The 20,855-nt window shown below is 35.5% G+C and overlaps 2 protein-coding genes across 6 annotated transcripts; one reads left to right on the top strand and one right to left on the bottom strand.

Moving 5' to 3' along the window:
• Positions 1 to 3,620: 3,620 nt before the first annotated feature.
• LOC116181433 (SRSF protein kinase 2-like) lies at positions 3,621 to 6,703 on the top strand. Of its 5 annotated transcripts, none has more exons than XM_031501810.1 (8): positions 3,621 to 4,131; positions 4,746 to 4,972; positions 5,057 to 5,281; positions 5,326 to 5,608; positions 5,656 to 5,818; positions 5,870 to 6,111; positions 6,161 to 6,431; positions 6,480 to 6,703. In XM_031501810.1, exons 2-8 carry the CDS (start codon positions 4,809 to 4,811, stop codon positions 6,680 to 6,682), a joined length of 1,551 nt encoding a protein of 516 aa, XP_031357670.1. In that variant the 5' UTR covers positions 3,621 to 4,131; positions 4,746 to 4,808; the 3' UTR covers positions 6,683 to 6,703. The 5 variants fall into 5 exon arrangements, with proteins under 5 accessions (XP_031357670.1, XP_031357669.1, XP_031357671.1 ...); XM_031501809.1 differs by lacking the exon at positions 3,621 to 4,131 and adding an exon at positions 4,151 to 4,262; XM_031501808.1 differs by lacking the exon at positions 3,621 to 4,131 and adding an exon at positions 4,170 to 4,262 and having other exon boundaries at positions 4,849 to 4,972.
• Positions 6,704 to 10,390: 3,687 nt separating this feature from the next.
• On the bottom strand, positions 10,391 to 19,044 carry LOC116181432 (serine/threonine-protein kinase 3). Its single transcript, XM_031501806.1, has 8 exons — positions 18,876 to 19,044; positions 18,188 to 18,708; positions 13,303 to 13,590; positions 13,124 to 13,254; positions 12,897 to 13,077; positions 12,761 to 12,846; positions 11,272 to 11,448; positions 10,391 to 11,221 (listed from the first exon to the last, which is right to left on the bottom strand). Exons 1-8 carry the CDS (start codon positions 18,887 to 18,889, stop codon positions 11,063 to 11,065), a joined length of 1,557 nt encoding a protein of 518 aa, XP_031357666.1. The 5' UTR covers positions 18,890 to 19,044; the 3' UTR covers positions 10,391 to 11,062.
• Positions 19,045 to 20,855: the final 1,811 nt, after the last annotated feature.

Genomic DNA, 20,855 nt, shown 5'->3' with positions numbered 1-20,855 from the left:
AAAGTGCAGCTACAATCCATTCTTTGCCTAGACTAAGATTAATAAGTATGTTTACAGAATCCGCAAAAGACCTTTTAAGTGCATCTAAAAGTATAGCCTCTCCCCGTTTCATATATTATAAAGTTTTTTTTAAATAAAAACTCACTTAATGAGATCATATAACTTAATGACGTTAAATTTAAGGGTGGGTGGGGGTTAGCATGGCTCGTGACGGTATATGACATCGGGGCGGCGGTGGGTACAGGAGCATGGCATCAGTCACACCAAGAAAATAACAATTCGTTGCGTTTTTGTGTGTATAATACAATATAATAATATATGGTATATAATGACATGTAGTAAGGGAGTGGGTGGTTATAGGTTCGGGCATGACGCTAATATCAGCTCCCCCAAAAATTCCCAATTTTCACATGACGTCATTAAATTATCAGTAATCCTTTTACACTGTGAGCCCTGTAATTTTGTAGTAGGTACCAGGGCCGTCTCAAACATATTCTGCGCCGGGTGCAAAGGCTCAGCCTGCGCCCCCCTGTCAATAAAAAAATACAATGTGATGTTTGGGTTTCATTTATTTATTTATTAATCTAAAATCAAACAAGAAAAAATCGCAATACGTCAATACACTATATTTAATTAAGTGGTATCAGGTACCTATCTACACCAAAGTCAATTTTTCGAGCTTTTGAATTGGCAAAGGTTTCAATTATATCGTCATTTATATCGTGCATTTTAATATTCATTTCAGATTCTATGCTAATAATGGCCAAATTTGTCAACCTAGCTTGGGTCATAGTGAACCGTAAATAGTTTTTAATTAATTTTAATTTGGAAAACGACCTTTCGCCTTCAGCTACGGTCACTGGAAATGGAGTTCCGCAAATGTAATCATAATCAAATAATATAAATGCAATTAATAACAAAGTTCAACGTCAACATTAGCTACAGATACAGACTATTTTGCTGAATGCGACATATTTTCAGAACATAAAGTAATTGAAAGTCGTAATAACAGCTGAATTACCTTGCACATCGCAACTCAGCGGTATAAGCGATATAACACATGCCAAATGCGCCTTTGCGTCTTTGTAAAAATGTATTAATTTGTAGTATCAGGATTTATGGCGCTCGGCGCCCCTTATGGCCCTGCACCCCTTGCACCCCCGGTAAAGACGGCCCTGGTAGGTACTAGGTACATACATCAAATTTTTGTTTTCTTGTTTGATTTTGTTTACAGTGTCCACACTTCCGTTGCAAAAGATTGATTATAACTCTTTTGTAAAGACTTACTTTTACATAGAGATTATTCGTCTATTGGGAGGGCTGTAATTTTTGTGGCACCTCAAACATTTTTGTTTCCTTGTTTGACTTTGTTGATAGGAGCCACAAACGGCCCTTTAAGTAGTTTAAGTGCACATAAAGGTATAGCCTCTCGCCGTTTCATAAATCATAAATTTTTTTCATAAAAACTCAGTTTTACATGAAGATTCGTTTATTGTAAGTGTAACCGTCCAGAAGTCTATTCGCATTAGTAAATTAAGCTCCTCATCGGACACCCTGTATTTAAAAAAAAATTAATTTGATTGTACATAAAGAACCTTTAACACACCCCAATTTTTTCAGTTTTCATAATAGGAAATCTTAGCCAAAATTTTCAAAAGCTTTACAAAAACATCAAATGTTGTTTTTAATTAATCTATGGGGAGAATAACTGATTGCAGACGTAAGAAACCATCAGGTTTGTTTCGGCAGATGTTGCCTTCCAGATTAGATTACAATAGGTCTATAATTTATAATATCACTCATTTCATCTATATATCTTCTCCAATGTTTGTCTGTTCAATTTCTTGGAGGAAGCCGTGCTTTCTTATATAGTAGGCCAGGCCCTTATGGAGGCAAATTTCATCTGACTAAATAAGAGTTTTTGAAAACGAAAAGAGCATGCAGAAGGATTATCCCCCATCGTTTTTATGTTTATTGAGAAACGCACATAGTAATTCGCCCCATTTCTGGCAAACTCACAGCACGAACATTCCATTTCAAGCATCAAGTGGACTTCAAGAATGACTTGATCACGTGAATCTGCGTAATTTTTTGTCTAGCGTCACACGCTTTTGATCTCACATTTGCCTTCCTGGGAAACTGCGATGGCGCTAACTAATAGCACAGGTTGCGAAAGTGTTTTATTTGCGATGCAAGGAAATAAGAGAAGGATGATGGTTTCAAGTGTGATAGGTTGACTAAAGGGCATCCTGGCGTAGATGCTCTTGAGCTTCCTAGTCGAAGACTGGCCGTTTACTGTTTAGGATCCACTGAAAGTACATTTTGGGCAACGACAGGGCCATCACGGCATGTTTGTATTTTCAGCGAGGTGCAAGAGGCAAAATAACAAATGTTTTTTTAAACATCGTGAAACTATACGTAAGATGGAGTGATGCATGCGCCCTTTGAATTGTTGTTTATTCCAATTGGATATTGGTGGTCTAACAAATTCGTGGATTCGTTTTGCTCTTTACATTACTCTCTCGAGTAAATAAGATTTTCCTGATCAATGATATGGCAGATTAGAGTTTACCATATAATGTTTGCCTGTTTTTTTTAATTATCTAGAGTACATACCCACTAATTGCTCAGTTTGTTTATATTGTAGGTAACGCTTACTACTGTTGAGCAGGGGGAAGGTATCTAACCCATGTATAATTGAATTCGCGGCGTGATTTAAAGGAAAAGCAATTAGAATTACTTACGCAGTTATAGGGCCTAACTACGTCAAGAAGTAATCGCATTACCATGTAATTGTACAGTTTACGTTTACGCAAAGTATATTGTCTGGCTTCCTTCTCTATTGTAATCAATTGAAAGTTCATGTAGGTTTAATATCGAGCGCTTTCTGCTTGAAGCATGCGCCGCTTTGTGCCCTAGTAAAGGTCCTCTGGAGCAGTAAAATAATCCGAGTGATTTCTCTTATGTCGCGTTTTAATACGTACATTATATCTAAAATTAAAAATCATTATGCGTGATTTACTGCGGATAATAAAATATAAAGAAAAGTCGTGGGTTGCGTTTTACAATTACTTGGAGGAATATTTTCTAGCCAACCGTTTACAAAATACTTCATCCTGGCTCCAGGAGTTCCTAGCAACCTGCAGTCCACAATTCGCGGTAGTGAAATACCCAGTTCAACGATTCATCAAAGTACTGGACATGACCAATTACTCCAGCACTTATATTCACATCAACACCCCACTTGGTTACCCAACCCAGAGGTAGGTCAAGCAGAAGAAATTCCCCTCGATGAGGAATCAAAACCTTACAGTCACTATCAGAAGGTATGGTTGGACATTGAAAAACAGTGTTCTGAAAATTATCGAAAACGTTTGGATAAGACATCGGCTAGAAGTTTTAAATCTCAGTCCAGTCAAGAAGATGAGTTGTGGTCTAAAAGTTGTACCTCTAGCAACTTTTCTTTTGACGAACAAACAATTAAAAGTGCAAAAACGGGGAAATTAGCCCTTTCGAAGGCACTATTAACTCGTCGGAGAACTACAACGTCGGAATTGTATACGTGAGTATGTTTGAATATTCTTCCATGCTTTCTTTTTGTTTTTTTCACCAAGATCCTTTTTTTCCCGATGAATCAATCCTCTACGATTCGAATAATGAAACAAAAGCGAAGGTACTTTGGAGCTTTACACCTTTAGAAATATTTCAAGGTTAATTGTCAAATAATGATAATATCTGTATCCATTGTTTAAATGCGGACCCATTCCGTTATCATTGGCAGTGAGGGAGACATGAATGTAATAATGGATGGAGTCTGAATATTAGTGTTGATTTATACACAATAGGTGTGTACCTATATAGGAAATACTGTACAGCTATATTGTGTAATTTTTGTTGTTGATTAAAATTTTATCAGTGGTTGACGTCACACTGACGTCCTGGTTTTTATTATTAGGCAACGCGTGGTCATAAACTAACTGTGTAGGTTATCAATTAGCAATTTTCATCTTCTGTAACAATCAGAGAATTAAAATCAAAAACTTCGGAAGATCATCCCTCTCCATTAATTCACGAATTAGATGAGTGGTAGATCATTCCTGATTCACGTGTAGGAAAATGTTTGCTTACTAGGTAATATTTTTACAGTACCCAGTATAAATAATATACACTCACTACATTCATGACTTCGTAACGTCTGTGCGAATTGATGCCATATGAAAATAAATTTTCCCATTTCTTAGTTCTTACTAGGCAAATGTGCCGTAAGTACGATGATGAATTATTGCAATACACTTGTTAAATCGCATTATAAATTACTAAATGTTTGCATGTAATTACATTCTAATCGCCTCTATAAATAAGTTAGATATACTAGACTACTAGCTACCGTTCAGTTACGATGCTTTGGATAACTGCCAATCGGAATTCGCAATCTCGTTTTCCCGCATTTATTCAAATATTCCCGCCAATCAAAATTCTAATACTCTAGTGACATGCGTTAAATCAGGACACTTGATTACTTTTGAATCTTAATTTAAACACCTCAAATGCACTTAAATTCATCCGTAAATTAATCAGCAAAAAAGATGAAATTGCAATAAATGTGCGTGTAAAAACTTGGCAGTGATTTCTGTAACAAATCTAAAATTGGAATTTCAGATATTTATATAATACCTACTTACTTGTAATAAACACACGTGATACCTTAAAATATGTTAAACTTAATTACTGAAGATGAATTTCAGTGTTTCGGAAACTTTACACCATATCCTATACGTAATGAACCGGAAGAATCTACCTCTAACAGCATGACTGGTATATTCATTAGCTCATTTATTACATTTATAGCGTATAATGTAATTGTTACTCTGACGAATACAAAAAACGTAAGGAAGAACATAGAAAAGCATAGAAAAAAAATAGTAAAAAGACTATCAAAGCCGTCTGCCTCGTGCACACCTAATATACGACGGTAAGATCTCTTTCAAACTTCTATTTCTCCTGCAATACCCACACCAGTTGTTTCTTCAATACTCACACTAACTATCATCAACAGGTTTCAACCTATAGAAAGTCCATCGACATTTAGTATTAAGAAGCTACAGGAAATTGCAGAGAAAGATCAAGACGCTGACATCGAAAGTGCTTTAGACTACTGTCCAGGTGGTTATATGCCAGTTACAATTGGACAAACAATCGGTCCAGATAATCGATATCAAATTGTACGCAAATTGGGCTGGGGACATTTTTCCACCGTTTGGTTATGTGAAGACATATCCGAGTAAGTACGAAATTTCTATCGAGATCTATTAACAATATTTTTAGAGGACAAACGTACTACGCAATAAAAATAGTAAAATCGGCAAATAGTTTTAAAACTGTGGCTTTAGATGAAATAAAGTTATTGAGGTGCGTCAAAGACCAAGAACCAACTGCTGCTGGTTACGACAAAATAGTATTATATCATGACTATTTCATTGCATCCAGTTTATATGGAGAACATCTCTGCCTTACATTTGAACTTATGGGGCCATCGTTGTTACATTTAATTGTTCAAAGTAATTATCAAGGACTCGAGAAAGAAGGAGTTAAGAATATCATAAAACAAGTGAGTTTAATCACTACTCAAGAATATTCGCTAAAACAGTTTTTTAGATTCTTCTTGCGTTAACGTATCTTCATGAAAACTGTAAAATTATACATACCGATATTAAACCTGAGAACATATTGATCTCCGTTAAGGAACCTTATATACGTAACATGGTTGCACACGTAAATCGCTTTAATGAGCTCGGTGTTCAAATGCCTAAATCCTACGGTAGGATTATTATACTGAGTGAAAGGGATGTATTCTTTTTTTGATTTTTAGTAAACGCCGCTGGATGGAATGAACCCGAGTTTTTCGAGCAAAGCTGCGATGAAGCGAGTACGTCGAATGTAATTTATTCACAACGCGTAGATCCTCGAAGGACATCGTGTCCTAACAAGGTATTTGTAAATGATTTTTCGAAACCGATAAAGGTCAAACAAGACCAACGGCCTGTTTCGCCCTTATTTGTGGATCCCGGAATACAAGTCAAAATTGCGGATTTAGGAAATTCGTGTTGGGAGGTAAGATTCTGTAAGAAATCATGTGCTCCTCTCATTCTTTTGTTTACAGGATCATCATTTTGCAGAAGTTATCCAAACGTTACAGTATCGAGCTTTAGAAGTAATTATTGAAAGTGACTATAGTTTTGCCGCAGATATTTGGTCAGTTGCTTGTTTAGCCTTTGAATTGTCAACTGGGGATTTCTTATTTAACCCCCAGGCAAGTGAACACTTATCTTGCGCGGAAGATCATTTAGGATTAATTTGGGAATTACTTAATGGAATTCCGCCATACATTGCGCATAGTGGACGGAGGTCTAGTGAATATTTTACGTCAGCCGGTAAACACGCCGCGCGCTATAGTACTTTATTTATAAATACTTTAATAGGTACACTTAAGCGAATTTCTCCAGAGAATATGAAAATATGGAAAGTGGAAGATGTACTTGTCGACAAATATCAATGGAAAAGGGTAGATGCCATATTGTTAGCAGATTTTATTGAATCTCTAATTGAGCCGGATCAAGATCTTAGGGCAACCGCCTCATCAGCACTCAATAAGAAGTGGCTGAACTCTATAGACAGCCACTGAATGCAGTGCATCACTTTCTTAGAAGACTGATTTAGTTATAAAAAATAAGAATTCCAGTTGTGTTCTAATACTTATTATATATCTGTAATATCTAAACTTAATCTTGCAGTATGACTTTTGACATTCTTCTAAGATAAATTTTGCCGTTTCTCGAGTACAATTTTAAATTAGAACAATTCACGTATTTTTTAGTTCCGTTTTTCTTCCAAAGATTGTTATCTTGTTAAGTTTGTTTAACGTATATCAACGCAATGTGATATTAAGTGAAAAATCAAATTACACTATATTCGTTTAGCGAAGAAAGCTTTAAAACGAAAGTATGTTCTCATATCGTTCCTTATTTTGAGTTTATACAACATTGAATATCGAGTAAAGTGTATTAAATTTGTGATGAAATAATTTTAGTAGCTATAGGTAATTTGAATTCATTTGTCAAGCTTCGTTTTTGTAAGGAATAAATGGTTATTACCTCTCGAAACGGATATCTCTATTTAGGAATAGGTATAGGCTGTATGCTGCAAAAAATTTCAGGCCTCTAGGACAATTCCTCTAAAAGTAGTTCAAAACCGCAGAACGGGTCCAGACCGATTGACAAACAGCCAGATGGACGGACAAAAAGCACACAATAGCACATTTTTTTAAATTAAAAAATATGTGCTAAGAAGAATCCGCCTATAAAAATGCATACAGAAGTGAGGAGATAAAGGACATAATCTGTTGGCGAAGAAAAGCAATAGAGCCCTCTAAAAGGATAATAGCCAGGGGCGGACTGGGTAACTGCGGACTAGGTGGAATTGCATAGGTTACGGGCCATTGTATTTCAGCACTTTCATGCTACGACAAAAAATTATAAATTCATTGTAAAACACTTCAATTAAAACAGAATTTTTTAACAACCTAACATCAACCCCAATTAGAGAAACGTGTTAATAATTTATTAATAGTGCAAGAAACTAAATACAGCACATACTTATAAATTTCCAACAGGCGATTATGATCTACAGGCCAGGTGGCAATCGCCACCCGCCCCCCCGGGCCAGTGCGCCCCTGGTTATACACTGCCTTTTTTCGAGCCCTGAAAAAAACAATGTCGCAGATCGCCTCGGAAAAAAAATTTTCTTATAGAATGTGGCCTGTAGAATCCATAATTTCAAGCAGTACCGAGATTGGGCTACTAGTTCAAAAGTTACAGCCCTTTGAATTTTTTTCGAAATTGGTTTCTAATCTATAACTTTTGATTGACAAGTCTGATCGAAAAAGTACGAATTGATTTGGATTCTACGCACCCAAATTAATAAGAAAAAGTGTTTTCCCGAGTAATTTTGGTGCAGTCGATTTTGGTAAAAAAGGAAGGTAAATAACTGCCTTTTTTGAGCCCCGAAAAACAATTGTCTCAGATCGACCCGGAAAAAAATTTTCTTATAGAATGTGGCCTGTAGAATCCATAATTTCAAACAGTTCCAAGATTGGACTACTAGTTCAAAAGTTACAGCCCTTTGAATTTTTTTTCGAAATTGGTTTCTAGTCTATAACTTTTGATTGAGAAGTCTGATCAAAAAAGTACAAATTGATTTGGATTCTACGCACCCAAATTAATAAGAAAAAGTGTTTTCCCGAGAAATTTTGGTGTAGTCGATTTTTGGTAAAAAAGGAAGGTAATAACTGCCTTTTTTTGAGCCCCGAAAAAAAAATGTCTCACATCGACCCGGAAGAAAAAATTTTCTTATAGAATGTGGCCTGTAGAATCCATAATTTCAAACAGTTCCAAGATTGGGCTACTAGTCCAAAAGTTACAGCCCTTTGAATTTTCTTTCGAAATTGGTTTCTAGTCTATAACTTTTGATTGAGAAGTCTGATCGAAAATGTACGAATTGTTTTGGATTCTACGCACCAAAATTAATAAGAAAAAGTGTTTTCCCGAGAAATTTTGGTGTAGTCGAATTTTGGTAAAAAAGGAAGGTTATACACAGGGGCGGACTGGGTACTTACGGACCATTAAGCCATTAAAGTATTAGTGTAGTAATGAAGGTGCCGGGGGGGTGGGGTAGCTCTGAGGTGCACCACAAAAACATTTTAAAGTAAGTACTCCTTTCTCGAAAATCAATTACCATACAGTTTTTTTTTAATTGCAGCTGATAATCAAAAGTAACAAAATATACAATCCACACGAGGTGCGTCGCCTATCATTGTATTTCAGCACTTTCATGCTACGACAAAAAATGATAAATTCATTGTAAAACACTTCAATTAAAACAGAATTTTTAAATTTTTTAACAACCTAACATCAACCCCAATTAGAGAAACGTGTTAATAATTTATTAATAGTGCAAGAAACTAAATACAGCACATACTTATAAATTTCCAACGAGCCATTATGATCTACAGGCCAGGTGGCAATCGACACCCGCCCCCCCCGTGCCAGTCCGCCCCTGTTAGTAATGCTGTTGGCATGTATGGACTTGAAAAGAGAAATGAGAGAGGCAATAGACTGGCAGATTTCTGGAAAGATACAAAAATGATGATTACCACCACACGGTTTAGTAACAAAGAGACTGTACACCTGGAAATCCCCTGGAGATCATTACTGAAAGCTAATAGATAGGCACTGGAAGAGATGCAATTCCAGTGAGCTAAGAGCTATTAAGGTGTCTTGAAGAAAGAATTAACATCTCTGTGTAATGATATATACGAATCAGAGGGGAATGGCCTGAAGATTTGCTGAAGACTGATGAGACCTCTAGCTAAAAACAAAGGAACAAATAAGTGTGGTGAGTATCGAACAAACGGCCTGGTGGAACATGTAGCGAAAATATTGTTGAGGGTGTTAAATAGAAGGCTATAGAGGATAATGGAAGAAGATGTGGCAGAAGAAAAATTCAGATTTAGAAGAGCAATGATAACAAGGGATGCGATTGGATGTGTAAAAACAATAGATAAAAGATATACACATGGGCTATGTATTTGTATACTTAAAAAAAACTGATCAAATGACTGATATCGTACTTGGTATCACGGCATGGAATAGATGACTGTATGCAACCAACATTACACGCCACTGATAGCATGTTAATATTTCAACCGTATCGTCTTTGCTATACATCTTTGTGAATTTGATTTAAAAAAATTCCCTGTATGGAAAAAGGAAGGACTCTGAGTTTGTGTTCCGTTGACATGGTAAAGGCATTTTATTGTGTTCTGTGGGACAAATTGATGGACATTTTACAAGAAAAAGGTGTAGTTTGGAAGGATATAAGGCCAACAGGAAAAATTGAGTCGATGAACACAGAACACATTGATTTGAACTTAGTTGGTAAAGAGGTGTGGCAGGGGTATTCTTTATTACCAACATTATTTAATATTTACGCTGAGTACATGTGTACAAGTGTCGGAAAGGTGATAAGTGCGTAAATATTGGTGAAGAAAAGTTGTATTCATTCGGTTTGCTGATGACTCTACTGTCTGCAGAAAATATACAAAAGATCTGGTTATGGTTTTGCGAAAATTTCAAAAACCAGCTAGGGGATCCCGTTTTGTATAATGCAGTGTGTCAACATCTGGTATAACGGAAGTCCTATAAAAGAAAAAATGTGTTCACTGGAAGTGGCTTAGTTCATTAGCATTCGCGGGCTATAATAGTTAATCAGTAGACGTGGTTAGGAATCGCGTTAGAAAGTACCTAGAAAATTAGGAAAATAAGGTATAACCACATTAGCGAGTTTTAAGTATGAATTTATTATCTAATTAGGTTGTCCAAAAAATAATGGTTACAGTCGTCCTTAAATCTAATATCTAATCTACTAAAGGCACAGCAAGCGTACATATTCGTACTGGTATATCCTACATGACTATGAGAAACATTTTATACAAAAAGATACAAAAATGAATAGACAAGCCAAAGAACAATTTAAAACATAGTTAACGTTAAACGTAAACATTTAGAGCCAAAACTAGTAATAACAAAAATGACAATCTCACTAAAAACATCTTTCTCCAACTTTACATCAATGCACTTTTTATAATCTACCACATTTAAACAATTAATACTTTTTATATTAACTTATATGAGATGCCAATACTGAGTATTAAAAAGTGCATTTAACACACAGGGCAAACTATAGAAAATCCATTAAGTACGAATAGGAACACATTTATCTCCCTGATTTGCTTGCTTCCCGCTCAAAAAGTTTCAATTTTTCAGATTCATGTGTTACGAAATTCATAGTTTAACGTAAACAAATAACAGAAGAGAATATTATGTACAGTATAGAAATATGGCAAGATTAGAAGACTAAATAAATAGGTATCCTAAAAAACTTTTTGAGCACCATTCAATGATTGCAATTATTACTTCTACGATAAATAGTAATGGTGACTTTGATATTAAAAGTTTTGTTGGCGTTTACGTTTCGTGTCCATGGCATCTAAAATAGGTTGGCGTTTCGTTTGGTATCTCCTACGTAACTCCTCAATTTCTCTCTCCATTTCCGCATCTAACGTCGCCATTCGTTGATGTAGCTCTTCGTAGCTTAAAAATTTTAACTGCAACAAATTGTACTCATTATGCGCAATGGAGATATAAAAATACTGACAAATTCAAAATCGCCGTCTGTGAATGGCCTTTGGAAGTTAGGCCTGTTTTCTTGTAACATTTGCAATGGTTGTACTGGGCTCATTTGTAGGTGAAAATGACTTTGAAAACGTTGCTGCTCCTCTATGTTCAGTTCGGGACCATCCAACGTTGCAGGACTAGCGACACCATTCCCATGCTGCATAAGTTATATTTAGTGTTTCATATTATTAATGTAATGTTCACAAAAAAAAAGGTTCTGGTGCCCGAAGCAGATTTTTCCATTAATGAAAACAAAGTATCAATCAAAGCACAGAAGATAAAATCTTATCTCATGTTTTTCTCCGGTCATAGATAAAAAGTTTTCTTATCGCTGCGTACGCTATTTCAATTTCAAGATAAAGACGTGTTATTGCCGTATTGAACACAGTTGCAGTTTGATCTTAGAAGACGCGCATTATTTTGTATTTTGACATACGGTTATTATGAAACTGACTGGGCCACTGATTCATTGGACAGAAGATCATGCACCACAACTTTATATTTCAGAATGGATGCATATCCTGGAATTCCTGTAAACCGCCAACTCTTCTAAAATTTTCAGATATACCGCTTCATAGAAAACAAGTACGAAAATGTGTCTGGCGATAACAAGAGATACACTGCAAAAAACGAGCGGGGTTGCCACGCTCTCTTGAAAACTGAAGGTTTCGTTTGCATCCGAGCAACGTTTCGTCCCGAAAGGAAGAAACGTTTTTAATCAAAGTAAAATTCGTGTCGCAATGCGCGTTCCCTGCAGTTTTAATTGTGCGTTATAACGGAAACTTAGCCTACTTCGTAGTAAGGCCGTTTATTTTCGAATGATAAAAACATCTTCCAACACAAAGTGTCCATTCCCACCCACGTCAATTAATGTAAGCCTATTTTACATTTTTGATTTATATAGTGGTGTCTGGTTATTTTATTAAATTTGTGTGAAGTAATTTAAAAAGGTGGAAGAGCAGATACGCAGTTTCTTTGTACCAAAACATCTGAACTTCGCTTCATTAGATTAACGGGTAAACGTGTTAACATAATAACTTAATTTCATGCACATGGTTATAATAATAATTGTTACTTGTTATCTAATAAAAACACTATAATTATTATTATATTCCTGAAGAAGTCGACCTCTGAGAAGTAGCTGCATGAAGCAGATTTTGTATTGTATTTATTCATAAGAACCAAATCCAACAAAGGATTTGGGCTATTTGTTCCATTCCTTTGGTTGGATTAAAATTTTGTTTAGAAACGTCCGATCGTTTTGAAAATTGGTGTACATGTTCTTAAGAAAGGTCGCTATTGTTTTTTACCCAGGTAGACCGGGCGAAAAAGTTACCGCTCAAAAACAATCTTGAGGATCGTTCAGTATTTAGTTGTAACGGATTTTTTTAAGGAAGTGGGGAGAAAATTCTAGTTTTCTACAGATAGATTTAAGAAAATGTATACTACATTGTAAATTATAAGCCTACCTTAACTTCGGCCTCCTTCTTATCAAAATGGTCCAGAAAGAGTGGTCGATATTTCTTGCCCATATTATCAGAAGCTGTGTCATGTCCTAAGGGGAAAACATACAAAACAATTTCTAAAAACGTACACAGTTCGTACTTTTCATTGTCTGTTCGTCAACATCACTGTTAATCACCATAGTTCCCAACTCGGACTGTAACTCGACAAAAGTTCCACTCTGAGACATTGGCACCAAAGTTCCGCCCTTATTGGGTACTAAAGTTCCTTCATCCTTACACTGAATGAGAGTTTCGTTTTGATTATTCCCAACGTCGTCATCCTGTAAAGAAAAGTCATGATGCGAGTCGTTTATTTATCAAACTTACAGATTCATCGTTTGGATTTGCTTTGATTACTGGCGGATTTGTTTGGGAGACATTCCTAAAGCTTTGAATTTCTCGTATTTCGTGCGCCTCTGCTATCATCTGCGACAAAATCGTCGACGGTTTTGCATTACCTAAAATTGAGGGGAATTATGGAAATACGACAATTTGAAATAAGTTACGTATGAAGACGTGCTGAAGCAAATTGGAGGCTGTGGCGCGTTCTTTCGGATTTTTGATTAGGCACACGCTCACAAAATCGATAAACTCCGAACTCCACTTGTCAGGTTCGCGGAACGACGGAGGCGGTTTCGTTGGAATCATAAAGATGGCACGCATCGGGTGTATATCGCCGTACGGCGGTTTTCCTTCGGCCATTTCTAGCGCTGTTATTCCGAGACTCCAAATGTCGGCAACGCAGTCGTATCCTATCTCTTGGATTACCTCAGGAGCCATCCAAAACGGGGTACCTACATGTTCAAAATAATTGTATTTTGCTAGGCAGATATTCAATCATTCACATATTTGACTTTATAAGTATATACAAGTGTTAACATTTCAATCTAATGGCCTGTTCCAAATTCTGAATGCTGCCAAACAGTTGTGGAGTGTTTGATATATCACGAAAGTGGTGGCAGGAGAATTATGGGTAGTGAATTGTGGGGAAAATTTGTTCAAAATTACATGATAATGTTAGTTACTGAATGGTTACTGTCTGATGGTCAATCTGGCAAAGACGATGGTCTAAACTCTAAATGGTCCTGTCAGTACCACTCACTGCGCATGTCTGAAGCATTTATGTATAAGTAAAAAAAATGCAAGAAGAAAATCTTAAACCTACAAATAACCTAATGTCCAACTTCGCTGAATTGGGTACACAATTTTTCGTACCAAAACATCGAACCCGAGCCGCCCCGATGCAAGCTGAGTATCCTTACCACTAGATCATTGTGGCACACATTAGACCGTGAGTGAACTGAGTTCGCATTCCAAAATAATTCGGAGAAGGGTCAATTATGACGTGACTTTCCGCATGCGCAGTGAATGGTACGGACAGGACCATATAGATTAAAATGAGACGTCGGTCCTTTTACCATAAGACGCTAAATTGTTTTTGTGAATATTGTCATAGTCTTGAAAATTTTACTGAACTGGAATTGCGTGGTACCATATCCCTTAGTATAAAGATTATTTTCCCAAAGTTGGAAAGCATGCTTCAGTTAGCCTAAAACGTGGACAGATTGAGGGGACAAGTAAACCGAGAATTTTTTGTACAGAACCTACTATCATAAAGCACATTTTACACAGTTTTCAGATGAATAGTCTCCAATACAAAAAAGCAAAACATACCAACACACTGTAAACTGAATCAGTCCTTGCTCGACTCAAATAACCTCTTACAGAGAATCCAATGCGTACTACAAGACAACACTGACAATGAAACAAAATCAAGCTGGGCTAAAAACTGAAGAATTAACGAAGAGGAACACGAAAATAAACAGAAAGAAAACAAAGACAATGGTTAAAGAAAAGGAAGAAAGAATCACGAATATAGAAGTGAACCAACAAAACACTGAGAAAGTAAATGTATATAAATACTTGAAAAAGAAACAAAGATGGTGGTATACAGGACAATTTGTACATCAATACTTCTGTTCGGAAGTGAGATCTAAAAATTGAATATAGTACTCACAAGCAAGATACAGGCTATGGAAATGAAATATCTCAGGGGCGTAAACTGAATAACTGAAGTTCATTTAAACACATGGTTGATTTATAAGACCTATATGATGTAAGATGAAAGCTATCATGTTGTATTATATTAAATCGAAATCATGTGATTGTGTATCTGTGCACGTGATAACTCTGAAGGTCTTAGGGACCTGAAACCTAGTGTATAGGTTCTTCTTGGTCCAAGAACCTCATTGAATCAAGTCAAAAGGAAAACGTAAAACTGCATGGTAGATACATACACCTTTTCGACATGTAATGAAGACTTGCTTGGGTTCTTTGACAGCCCGCGTGGTTCATTATGTATAGCGCTGATGTTTGGACCTGTGCCGTGGTCCGTAATATTAATGCTGTGGGTAGCATACTAACGTACGTATGTCAGCTAAATAATTAAAAAGTATCCACTTTTAAATTTTGTTAATTCCATACCTAATTCATATTTGAAAATCTTTCCAAAGGATCTCTTTTAGAAATTCTTACCTATATTTAACACTTTGCACGCATCTTAATAGGAACCAGTTTTTTTAAGGAAATAATATGTTATATGATTTCTATGCCCATAGATTGTCATAATGTTTATGAGTCGTGCCTACATAAACAAGACCGTGTGACAAATAATAAAAGACCGAAACTCAAATTTTGAGCCATACTCAGGTTTTTAAGAGTATTTAATAGTGCTGCTCGGTACCGGTAAAGTCATAGGTAACCAAAGATTGATCGTTGGTAGAATTAATTCTCCCCTTTTGCTTATCTCTTTTGTATTTTACCACTCTGTGATCATCAAATGGAGTTCTCATTGACGTGGTTGCGAAACTTGTTGCCGTTTCTTTATAATTTGTAACTGACCGAAAAAAGGGATTTTATCACTGAGTTGAGGTCAGAAATCCCTTTAGATGCTAATGATTGTTTGTCGCGGTTTTTATGACTATGAAGAATCTATTTATTTTTTTTTTAATTATTGCTCTGTTCCGCAAGTCACACTCAAGCCGGTTGAATTTAATAGTCCTCCAATGTCTACTTAGGTGCGCAGGTTTAAAATTTAGTTTTTTTGTCAAGAGATGTGGCTTAAAACCTGTTGAAGTACATATATGACAAACCCAAAGCGACACTATTGCTCAGACAGCCCACTACAAAACGTCATATTCGCTTAGTTGTTTAGGAGTTAGCGGTATACTTATTTTTCGTGTTTGAATTTAGTGCCACATAAAAGGTGAGCGGGCCGAGCTTGCCTTCGGCTGCTGAGCATTACACGTGACGACCACAGAATATTCTGTGGCGTTACGTATGAGATGAGATGGATTCCCGTCCAAAATATATAGTGTATACCGCGCGACAAGAAGTAGTTACTTCAAAAAAATAAAAGTCAGGCTACAGATGGCGTTAATGTAATCTGCCAAGAGTATAAATCTTTGACCTTACACACACCATGATTTATTTCAATCCGTAAATGATGCGAAGTGTTAACTTTTATAGCGAAAGCGAACAAATTCGTATCGTTGTATTAGAGAGGTAGTGTATTCGCGTAAAAATAAATTGCCACTACGAAGGCGTGGTGGTTACAGAACTTTCATTGCGCTATATTTGAAGTGACTAATTACGTTAAAAAATCAGTTTATGAATTAATTTTGCGCACCTATTTCATTTATACGAGGTGCCAATAAGATTTTTAATAAAGTGGCAACCGGTAAAAAGGTTAAAGACAATTAATTCGTGCTCTTGTTGGCTGTTAAAATCCTAAGTTATAAGGGTAAATTTTGACATTTTCATACTGCGGAACATTGGTAAATATTCCAGTGAATAAACCAAATTTCAACTAATAAATTGCGAAAAAACTGAAGCGCAGTTTTCCTGATTCAAATTTGTCAACCATCTTTTCAGAATGATTTCCAACAAGTCAGTTTACAAAAGGTCTGATTATATTGTGCAAGGCGTTCTACCATCTAAATTGCTGCTACAAGCACACGTCTCACAGTTTTTTTTTAAATCAATAGTATAATGTGATCGTTTTAATGTTTGTGAGTAAAACATTGAATAAAGTAGTACCTTTATACAACATACTTTTCTGGAACCTTAAAATTAAGTAATCTCGTACAAAATACTCATAATCCCTATTTGTGAAATAACATCGATTACAGTACACAAAACAAAAGATCGTATAGACATAAATACCATACAAGGTCAGCATGCGTTCAACCTTTCGAGTCACTTCGAATTGCAAAGAGTTTTACAAGCTAACTTCAAATTACTGCATGTTCTAGATCGGCCTACTCCCTGCTTCAAGTTCAAAATACCAACTGTACCAAAATGCATTAAAAAACTTCGAAACTGCGTATATTCAAACAAGCCAATTTATATGAGAGTGATCACACTAACTTTAATTTTGAGATTATAAGTGGATATAAAGAATCAACCTTTCGCAAGATAAGAGACATTGAATATTTATTACTGAACTAGCCGTGGTATTAATTATTTCAATTACAAAAATTCATTGTTACAGGAAAATTATTACTAGTGCCGTAGAGAATAAAATTTTGAGTGAGGGTTTCGTGGTGGTACCTAGAAATATTAAAAATACCTTTAAGGATTTTCCCCAATAACTTTTTGAAAGGTTATCCTCTTTGGGTATAAGACCTTAGAAATACCTTTAGAAGCCATTCTTCATAAGTTTTGTGAGGTACGAGTCAGTAGTGTAAAATAATGCTTAATTGGCATTAGTGTACACATTGCAAGTAGTAGATAACTACAGATTTTTTTATAATTGTTTAGTAGTTGTTCCAAAAGAGCCAAAAAAACTTAGACGACAATATTCATGCCAGATATTGGAAAAAGGTCACTGAAAAAATCAGATACTGAGTAACTATTGGTTACCCACCGCTATCTCTAAAGTGACCACATGAAAAGATACGTGATGATGAATATGTTTATTTGATTAATTGAAATACATATATACAAACAAAAACTTGACCAGTGATTTAAATCATCTCAATGTTAATCTTATTTGCTAAAGAGAAAGAAGGAAAAGATTATGTCTTCAGTTTCTAACAGAAGTGAGATAAAAGACCTCCTTGTTCTTAGAAAGTGTGTTGTAGGAGATGGTTAAACATGTTGCCAGCATGAAAATCCCCTAAAAATGTGATATTTTTACACCCAGTATAGAAGAAAATAAAGTACAATAGAAAGCAATGACCAAAATGAAAAACCAGACATGGAATGAAGAAAGTTATCACCAGCCCTTCAGAAACAGTTCAGAATATAAGTACTATGCTCACAATCTAAAATCAAACATCGGATAGGTACTTAAAACAAAAACAAGACTGTATGCATATAACATCTTACCGATAACAGTATTTCTTTTCACCATGGTGTCTGTAAGCTGACCGGCGACCCCGAAATCGGCCAGTTTTGCATGGCCCTCAGAATTTAACAAAATATTTCCAGCCTTAATATCACGATGAATTTTCCTCCTTAAATGTAGGTACTCTAAACCCTTCAAGGTATCGGAGACAATTGTAGCGATTTCATCTTCCGTTAAAGTTTTCTTGCGTAACCTCATGATGTCGGAAACGGAACCCGCTCCACAATATTCCATAACAATCCACAGATCTGTATTTTTAAAGTAGCTTCCGTAATACTTAACAACGTACGGACTATCACACTGTTGCATTATTGAGATTTCTTTTATGATTTCCTGCAGATCAGTATCGACGGGTACTTGTTTGATGGCTAACACTTGTCCCGACTCCTTATGGAGCGCCTTGTAGACACTACCATAAGAGCCTTCGCCCAGTTTACATATTATATCGAATACTTCTTCGGGTTGTCTTGTTAAACTCTCTTCCGACAATTTTTTTAATTCGCTAAAAGCATACACATTACCATCTTTGTAAGACAGAAAGTTTGTTGACACTAACAAATAGGGTTAATACTTTTTGTGGAAGTGTAAATATAAACAATTCTAAATACAACAGCAAAATATCTTGACTACTTCCTGTGAAATAATAATGAAGGAGAGATTTGTACGTACCTTTTGGAAGACATTGTAATCTAGTAGAAATTTCATTAACTGTCAATCGAACTGGTACAGGTTTTCATATTTAAAAATAGATTATTTGTTTAATTATTTACGAGAACATACTCAAGAGACATCACATTCACACACACATACTTCAAACACCTGACTGGCTGCAAAGGTTTGTGGATACGCTACCGCCATCTCTGTACAATTTTTGGTTTATGTCGTGTGATTGTGGTTACTGCATGGATTGTGGGGTTTGTGGCATTGTACCGGGTGATTCAATAGAAGTGATTTCCCGCAAAAATTTGTGAAGTTGATAATAACTGATGATCATTTATTTAATTAACGACGTGTAAAAATCCTACTTCTGTTTTAACACAAGTTATAAATTGACACTAGGCACAGTCACGTTTCTTACATATTTCAGTGCGTCGACTATAAAAATTGTACCAAATGGAACTAGCAAACGGCACACACCGATGAACGACATTTCTGGTTTCAGAAAAATATAAAAAATAAAAAAAATTATACCAAAGTATGTAGCACGGGGGTGGTAAATATGTTCCTTTTTAACGGTGGGTGAAGGCACAAATGTCTTGGGACTACCATTGTATGTAGGTATATGTGGAACTACTCTCATGCTTAAATTGTATAATTGTACCTGAAATATTTGTGGTAGACGAAGAAACTAGCTTGCTATACCTATATTTATATAATTGTAATAATTTACTGACGGTAAGAATTTGGTAAAAGAACATTTTTGCAGATTTGGGTACCTTTGAAACTACACTCTAGGCAGTGCAATTCCAAAGCCTGTATTGAGCATTCGTAAAACCAATAGCACTACTGTACACCCACAGTCAGATGGAATGGTAGAACGTATTAGACAAGTATGACTCAAAGAATATGTAATAGAACATACAAATTTGATGCGATTTGGTCTTGTAGTCTCCAACTTATGTGTAACACGGGAAATGCTACAAAACTGGCACTTTTTATTGTTAGCACAGATATATCAAATTTATTTTGTTGCTCCTAGATGACAACTCTTGTAATTCCAATTTGAATCAACTTTGTAAGGCTGTAGCAGAGCTGGGCAGAATACTTTCAAAAAGTATTTGAATACTAATTAGTAAATACTTTACACAAATCAAAGGTATTGAATACTAAATACTTACGTCCAGCACAAGCGAATACTAGATACAGATACATTGAAAAGTATTCAAATACTTTAAAAAATAAGTAGGTAGGTATTCAAATACTTTAGAATGTATTCGAATACTTTCAAAAGTATTCTAATACTATCAAAGGTATTCGAATACTATAAAAAGTATTCGAATAGTTTGAAAAGTATTTCATTATCGTACTTTGAAAAGTATTGGAATACAGTAAAAAAGTATTCAAATACTTGTCACTCAAATACATTAAAAATTTAAAATAGTATACTAGATAAAAGGCTTAATACTACTTAAAAAATCAGGTTATACTTTGTATGGGGTTACCTTTTTTTTATATTTCTCTTGTTATATACAAATTTAAGGGGAGTAAAAGCGTATTATTATTATATTATTATATAGGAGGTACCTACCAGGACCTTTCTTATACCAGTTATATCCTTAAGAATACGTGTACCAGTTTTCAAAACGATCGTTCCAAGATTGGGCCACTAGTTCAAAAGACAGCCCTTTGAATTTTCTTTCGAAATTGGTTTCTAGTCTATAACTTTTGATTGAGAAGTCTGATCGAAAAAGTACGAATTGTTTTGGATTCTACGCACCAAAATTAATTAGAAAAAGTGTTTTCCCGAGAAATTTTGGTGCAGTCGATTTTTGGTAAAAAAGGAAGGTTATACACTGCCTTTTTTGAGGCCCCAAGAAAAAATTGTCTCAGATCGATCCGGAAAAAAAATTTTCTTATAGAATGTGGCCTGTAGAATCCATAATTTCAAACAGTTCCAAGATTGAGCTACTAGTTCAAAAGTTACAGCCC

The sequence above is a fragment of the Photinus pyralis genome, unplaced genomic scaffold, assembly GCF_008802855.1.
Source record: "Photinus pyralis isolate 1611_PpyrPB1 unplaced genomic scaffold, Ppyr1.3 Ppyr1.4_LG9, whole genome shotgun sequence".
Taxonomy (NCBI): domain Eukaryota; kingdom Metazoa; phylum Arthropoda; class Insecta; order Coleoptera; family Lampyridae; genus Photinus; species Photinus pyralis.
The sequence above is the reverse complement of the archived record's forward strand: the minus strand, read 5'-3'. Positions and strand labels throughout refer to the sequence as shown.